Source organism: Polyergus mexicanus, unplaced genomic scaffold (assembly GCF_030449975.1).
Source record: "Polyergus mexicanus isolate NDT 795.1 unplaced genomic scaffold, iyPolMexi1.0 SCAF_13, whole genome shotgun sequence".
In the NCBI taxonomy this organism is placed as follows: Eukaryota; Metazoa; Arthropoda; class Insecta; order Hymenoptera; family Formicidae; genus Polyergus; species Polyergus mexicanus.
This window is the reverse complement of record NW_027223333.1, coordinates 3237053-3245059: the sequence shown is the minus strand read 5'-3', so window position 1 is coordinate 3245059 and position 8007 is coordinate 3237053. Positions and strand designations below refer to the sequence as shown.

The window sequence follows — 8007 nt, the reverse complement described above, 5'->3', positions numbered from 1 at the left end:
TTGAACTTTGATTATTATTACCGGAGCCTTAGACAATATTCCTTTTAAAAAATTATACATATTATACAAATTTATTCTTTTATTAGCATGTTTCAATATATTGGTAAATATACATAAAAGATTACATCACACCGATTTCATCGCTACTCAAATATGTTGTAGGGGAGGTTCTTCTGAGTAATTCCCCGTAAGAAAAAAGTGGGGGAAAGCTTTCGTTTAGAAGATATAATAAATTAAAATTTCACAATTTTAATGTTTTCTTTGAAGTATTATAAAATAAAATTAGGAACAGTGATATTTGTGTACAGTTTATTTCGTGCAGAGGACGTAGAAAATGTTTTTGTTTATATTTACGAGATAAGTACAGAGTCATAGATGGGTCATATATAACGTAATCCAAACCAGATTTTAGTTTTAAATGAGAAATAGGTTTGAGTTAGGTTATATCTTCCGGAAGTGGAGTCCCTCGGTAGAGAGGGCGGAACCCATTGCATCCACGCATACTCTTTCCCATTCACACAACAATTGTAAGATGGACCTCTCCTTGCGTTGTAAAGTATATGTGGACACAGTTGGTTCCGCCCCCCTTCTCCCCCGCCCCCCTATGGGGAGCTCCACTTCCGAAAGATATAATCTAACCCAAACCTATTTCTGATTTAAAACTAAAATTTGGTTTGGATTACATTATACAACCTAAATTGTAGCTTTGGGGTAAAATTTGTTCGGCGTGGGGGTGCAGGGGGAAGGTCACCCGCCCACGCGTTAAAGTCGTAAGTTTTTTTTCAATAAAAAAATAATAGATTATTACAGCATACACAAATTTTTATGTCAAACTTTAATTTGTCGTATCTTCTAAACAAATGCTTTCCCCCACTTTTCTCTTGCGGCGAATTACTCAGAAGAACCTCATCCCCTACAACATATTTGAGTAGCGATAAAATCGGTGAGGTAACCTTTTATGCATATTTACCTAATATATTTAAAATATTTAATACCAAAAAATCCAATATATTATTGTATGTATATTTTACATTAAATATATTTTACTTATAATTAATCCTTTTATGTGTAATATCTTTCTGTCTTATATTTTATTAGTTTCGGTAATATAGATTAGATTCGGTAATATATCTGTATAACATTAAATTTTTGATATTTTAAAAACATGTTAAATGAAAAGAATAAAATTTTATGGTGCTCATCTCTCTTTCTCTCTCTCTCTCTCTCTCTCTCTCTCTCTCTCTCTCTCTCTCTCTCTCTCTTTATTTCTAATGAACGTAATTTTCAAAAAGTATAACATTGTTTTTGCAGAAAAAAGCAGATTTTTAAATAATAAGATGTACACGATCGAAATATTAAGATTCGAAATTCTCTCTAAAATGGCAACACAAACGAATCAAACTTTCGGAAATGCGAAGCGAGTCGCGAAACTTAATTGTTCGACCATGTACACTTTGGCAATGTTCATTAGCACAACAATTTTTTTGGCGTGGACAGACATCTTGTTTTATTATCTCATTGGCTTCAATGTTAATCTTTTTTACGACACAAACTCATTAAATAATGATATATAAATGCAGATGCAAGAGACTTATATTCAGCAAACTAAGATCTTTATACGCTGTTCTCTGATATTCTGCTCTTTTTGTTACAATTGAAAGATGATGATTAATAATGATGATTATCGATATTAACCTTTGAATTTTGCTCTGACTGACATGAGCGATGACGATAGACGAAGCCTATTGATTGGACAAATTGACTATAGCAATCGAGATTATATAACTGGAAAACGACTATAAATATAGGCGGCTTAAATTTTTATTATCAGTTCGCATAGATTTGTTTTACCAGCACATGTATCTATTTGAAGATATTTGCAATTCCATTTCAAACATTCGAATAGTGTTTCAACTGATCTTCGCATAAGGTGAATCTCTTAGATAATCGGCAGTATTTGTATAAAATGAAAATTTTATAACATCTTATTGCAAAATCTAAACAATGTTTAATAATATCACAATGAGTGAACGCGTTATTTTTACATAAATTTTCTCAAATACCGCAAGTTAGCTTGATTCGATTGTTATAATTTTATTAAATGCATATTATATTATTTTTACAAAAACTTTTAAATAAATTAAATAAACAACAAAAACAAAAAAGGCTCTTGTAATATGTATTCAAGGATCAGTAAAACAGTAAATTAAAGAAGATCAAGCTCAATTAAACGGTCAAGAACATCAAGAAACAATGTTTATCACTATATTATTATTATCCACGTTTATTTTATTGGCATATTATCATTACGTACATTATGGAAGAACTATGCGACTCCTTAATCTTTTACCGGGACCACTGGGTGATCCGATTATTGGCAATGCATTACAATTTCATATTTCAGCAGGCAAGTATAAAATTTCTAATTTATTTACATTAATTGGCAATCAACTCATTATTCATGCACACATACAAGCACAAGTTAAATTCATAAAACCTTGTGCTCTGGAACGTATATCTATCAAAAATATCCACATACAGATTACATATTTTAGTTCTTCTCTCAGCAATATCCATTTGCAAATCATTATCAGAACTATTAATTATTTATTTTCAACGTATATGAGTAAAGATGCAACCAAATAATGATAAAATTAATTTTTGATATTTATAATATAATTTTCAGAGAAACTCTGGAAACTATTTTGTAGTCTATCTGACAACTATTATCCCATTTACAAATTGTGGAGTATCTTCATAAATATTGTGCAAATCCGTCATCCAGATGATCTGGAGGTAATAAAAGAAATTCAATTTTCTGTAGATATTACAATTTAGTTAGATTTAAAAATCTTGCGTTTCATAAAAAGATTATTGCTCGTAAAAGAATGGTTCCTTAAAATGATAGAATAGAGAAAATATCGATACTTGATCGAAATTATATATTCGACATACGATTAATACATTATTTGTGTATCTAACATTGAGTGATATAATAAACTAATGTTTCGTTCTTAACATGTTTTTTATGATTTCAGACAATACTAAGTAGCACCAAGCACATCGAGAAAGGTAGTCTATATAACTTGTTACATCCTTGGCTTGGTACAGGTCTTCTCACGAGCACAGGTAACATAATGGCCTTAACATATGAGCGTACATACTTTATTATTATAGTTTTGTTTTCGATTTTTCATCACAAGAAATGAAATAAAATGTAAGAATTATATTTGAATATTATTTTTAACGATGAATTCTTACATAACTTAACTTTTTCGTTGTAAAAAGTAATAAATTTAAAAAAAAATCACAAATGAAATAATATTGAGAGATAATTTCACCGTGATACATATATTCTCAAGTAAATAAATGTAATAGATGTTTCAATTAAAGAATATATTCTATAACAATGAACATCATCACGCAACAGGCTTTTTAATAAATTATAGTTTATTTCAATCTACCAACCCATAAAATTTTAATTACAAAATAATGATTAAATTCAAGTTGATATTTGCACCTCCGTTTATCACAAAAATTTCATGAAAAGAAAGTTTAAAAAATTATAAAAATATTAATGTAATATAATAATATTATTTGAGAATTGCTCAATAAACATTAAACTAATAGAGAGAATAATCTTATATAATATTATTTGTATTTTATTGCATAATTTACGTTATTGCGTTTTTGTTTTAGGTGCTAAGTGGCATACACGACGAAAAATATTAACACCTACGTTCCATTTCAGTATATTGAATCAATTTGTTGATATCTTGATCAAGGAGGGCGATTGTATGACAAAATCTTTGAAAGACGTCGGAGGAACAGTTGTAAAAGATTTAATACCATTTATTAGCGAACATACGCTCAACGCCATATGCGGTAAAGTTTCTGCAAAATTCTTATTGTCCTAAGTTATGTACGGGGTTGTCATTCTAAATGATATGATTGGTTAAGATTAGAAGATAATTTGCTCCTATACAAAGTATCGATGCTGCAGGAAGAATAGAAAATATTCGATTTTTTATACTCAAAACTATTCATGAAATATTCAGTTTTGACAATTTTCGACTGTGTATCTTATATAATAAATGCACTTGTAGAAACTGCCATGGGCATCTCTCTGCAAAAATTTGGTGAGTTCGAGCAACAGTATCGAAATGCGACTCACGACATAATCGAATTGGTGGTTTATAGGTAACTTATTACGTAGTAAATAATTGTGTAATATATATATGATCCTTCCAGTTATGATTGTGATATTGCCATACACTTTGAAAAAAATATAATTATTGTTATATAACCATATGAAGGTAAACAATTAGTGTAAGACGTCATTTCGTTAAATGTTTTATTTTTAAATAAAAATTGTTTGCAATTTTTAAAATGTTGAAAATATTAAAATTGTTAGAATATTAAAATATTAAATAAAATAAATTGCGCAATAAAATTTGAAGAGAAATTATCTATAATTAAAAAATCTATAATTAAAACAAAGATATTATGTTTTTTGAATTTTTTAAATACCACACATAATTAAAAAAATTTTTTTTACCTATATTCTTTACAATCTATAAGATTACTTAAAGATTACTCTCAGATTTTATGACGGCTTTAAATAAGGTTTTTACAAAATTATATCATTTTTGAAATTATATAGTGTTTTTGAATTATGGTTTAGAACATTCAGGCCTTGGTTCTATAACGATTTGTTATTCTCATTATCGCCACAAGGAAGAAAGCAAAAAAAAATCTTGAGAATATTGCATGGATTTACGGAAAAAGTACGCTATAAATTATATAATATTTTAAATCGTCTCCAAACTCTTTTTTTTTATATAAAATTATACTAAATCTGGTAATCTTCGAATCGGAAGATTACGTGATTAATCGTAAATGTTAATAATACATTATGCTATTAATATTTATGGTATAGTACAATGTGATATTATTATTTAATAGAAAAATCTAAAAATTTAATATTTTATTCATATGTAGATCATCGCGGAAAGAAAACTTTATCACGAACACACCAATAATCGATACTTAAAAAACCTTGAAAATGACAAAGAGACGGAGATACATGATGTCGAAGTATTTGGAGGTACATAAGAAATCACAGCTTCTATTTTAGTTTGTTGACGCAATCTAAAATATTTAAAATTATGCTTGTAATATTTATTCTAAATGCATAATATCACACGTAACGCAACATATGTTTGCCGTAAAATTAAATCATTATTATTTCTTATAGAAAATCTGGATTTGTTAAACCAGTATAATGTCATATAATTAAAGCGTAACATACAAAAATAAGATCGACGCTAATGTGCTTTTTTATTTCTAGTTAAGAAAAAGCGGCTAGCTATGTTGGATCTCTTAATAGCAGCATCTCGAGACAACTTTTTAACTGATTTGGACATCAGAGAAGAAGTCGATACTTTTATGTTTGAGGTATATATTTATAATCTTCTTGTTTTATTTTTGGTACACATTATGTAAGCTCGTTTAATGATATGACGATGATTACAGGGTCACGATACAACAGCGATGGGTATAACCTTTGCTTTATTACTATTAGCTGAACACAAAGATATCCAGGTACATTTTTTCAGTATATTGCGATATATTTTTTAAATTGCGATTTTTATTCAAATTACTTAATACAAGTATCAAACTTTTATTGGAATTTATTATTATTTTTTTGTTTATTAAATTTTTTTGTATTCATGTATATAAAAAATAGAATATATATATTAAGAAATACATTTTAATTATTATCGATGACATAGGAAAGTGTGAGGGTTGAAGTCGATAACGCGATGCAGGAGAACGGAGGGAAACTTACAATGCGATCGTTGCAAAATTTACCAGTACTAGATAGATGTTTAAAGGAAGCGCTACGTTTATATCCCAGCGTGTTTTTCATATTACGAAACGTTGAGGAGGATGTAAAATTACGTAATAATTAATCACTTTTTTTGCATATATCTTTGAACATGTCATTTTACGAAATATATATATTTTCAAATGTAAAATAAGTTCAATTGCTTTAACATTCAAAGAATACAATATTATGTATATTTTATTTCTCAAAAGGACTCTTATTTTTGTAAATTTTAATATTTTGTAATTTTATAATACGCTTTTCAGATTCATATGTTATACCTGCTGGAACGATTTTATATCTTAATATCTACGGAGTTCATAGAGATCCCAATTTTTGGTCAAATCCAGAAATATTTGATCCGGATAGATTTTTGTCCGAGAAGATAAAGAATCGTCATCCTTATTCCTATCTGCCGTTCAGTGCAGGACCGAGGAATTGCATAGGTAAATTGCTCGCGATTTATATTTCTTCTTATGCCGATTGTTCTTGATAAGATTTTGAATTATAGGTCAACGATTCGGTCTGCTGGAGTTGAAAGCTATGATAGCTCCTTTGGTGCACAATTTTTATTTGGAGCCCGTTGATTATTTAAAGGATATTCGGTTAAAACTGGGTATTATAATTCGCCCTTCTCATCCGGTTCATATAAAATTCATCCCAATCAGCCGCAAATAACCGTTTAGAACTAATACAGATACCACATGAGTGTAAGAAATTGATGAAAATGTTTTATAGGATAAAGGATAAATGATCCAATATGTGATGTGTATATTTTACGTTAAATATGTTTTACTTCTAATTAATTCTTTCATTTCTTTTATGTATAATCTTTCTCTTATATATTTTATTTTGGGTATATTTAGTTTCGGGTCTTCATATCTTTATTTACTTTACATTTTCAATATTTCAAAAACATGATGTTAAATGAAAAGAATAAAATTTTATAGTACTCGTACTCTCTTTATTTTTAATAAACTCTCATTATTAATACACTCTTTAGCTGAAGAACGGTTATAAATACAGATCTCAAATTTTTTTTGTCAGTTTGCAAAAATTTATTTTACTAATACATGAATCTGTGTAAAGAGATTCGTAATTCCATTTTAGTAGTATTTCAATTGATCGTCATATCAACGATTTTATTAGGTAATCGGCAGTATTTGTATAGAATAAAATTTTATAACATCTTATTGCAAAATCTGAATAGTGTGATTACCTAGTCCCAGCAAACACAGATATATAATAATTAAATTGCTATGATATAACGGAATGTAACATTTAATATAACCCCAGTGAGCATTATTGAGAGGATGAGCTTTTTAAGAGGACTTTTTAAAGACTTAATTAAATTTTCTTAGAAATGATATCAGTAAGTTATCTTTTTTAAGATATCTTTCAGAAGAGCTCTTTATGATATCTCTTCATAGATATCTCTAAAATCTCTAGCAAGCGTGCCATTTTAGATATTTTACAAACGCCGCACACATGTGCAAGAAACGTACGTGTGAACTAGAGACCCTGTGCCTTGTGTTCTAGTGTGAAGTGTGAACTGCGTGTCATTACGTCCTCTAGATTTCGAAGAGATAACATCTTCAATATTAACGTTTTTAAGGTAATCTTTCTTTCTTAAATTATAAATATTATTAAATATGTATTTGAGCATAAAATAGATCAATATTTTCATATATATTTTTATTATTTCTATATCCAACCTAAGAAGTTGGGTTATGTCTTCAAAAAGCATATGTTGCAAAATCATAAATTTTTTTTTATTCATGATCTGGGCATTTTAAAATCTGTTTTAACATCAGAATCGGATAGGATTTAGGATGTCTAATATATATATATAGACTACAATTAAAAAGAATTTTTATGATTGCAATATGTGTTTCTTGCAGATATAACCCAACTTCTCTGGTAAGCAGAGCAATATAGAAGCTGCAACATAGAATAAATATAATAAAATGCCAAAATTATTTTACTTTTTTTATTGAAATACACATTGTACCACTTCATCCTTGGTACGTACATTATGAGTGTTTTATACATTTGCGATATGTATCACAAAAGTATAAGCGCTTAAATTGCAAAATAAGTTACTCTTAAGCTGGGTA

General features: G+C 28.3%; 1 protein-coding gene across 1 annotated transcript; it reads left to right on the top strand.

The window, feature by feature from the left end:
- Positions 1-1841: 1841 nt before the first annotated feature.
- LOC138939079 (cytochrome P450 4C1-like) lies at positions 1842-7505 on the top strand. The gene is made up of 13 exons (XM_070306596.1): positions 1842-1930; positions 2189-2407; positions 2687-2796; positions 3039-3129; positions 3700-3885; positions 4107-4200; positions 4685-4787; positions 5002-5107; positions 5351-5457; positions 5536-5604; positions 5796-5964; positions 6157-6336; positions 6402-7505. Exons 2-13 carry the CDS (start codon positions 2254-2256, stop codon positions 6566-6568), a joined length of 1536 nt encoding a protein of 511 aa, XP_070162697.1. The 5' UTR covers positions 1842-1930; positions 2189-2253; the 3' UTR covers positions 6569-7505.
- The last annotated feature ends 502 nt before the right edge of the window (positions 7506-8007 follow it).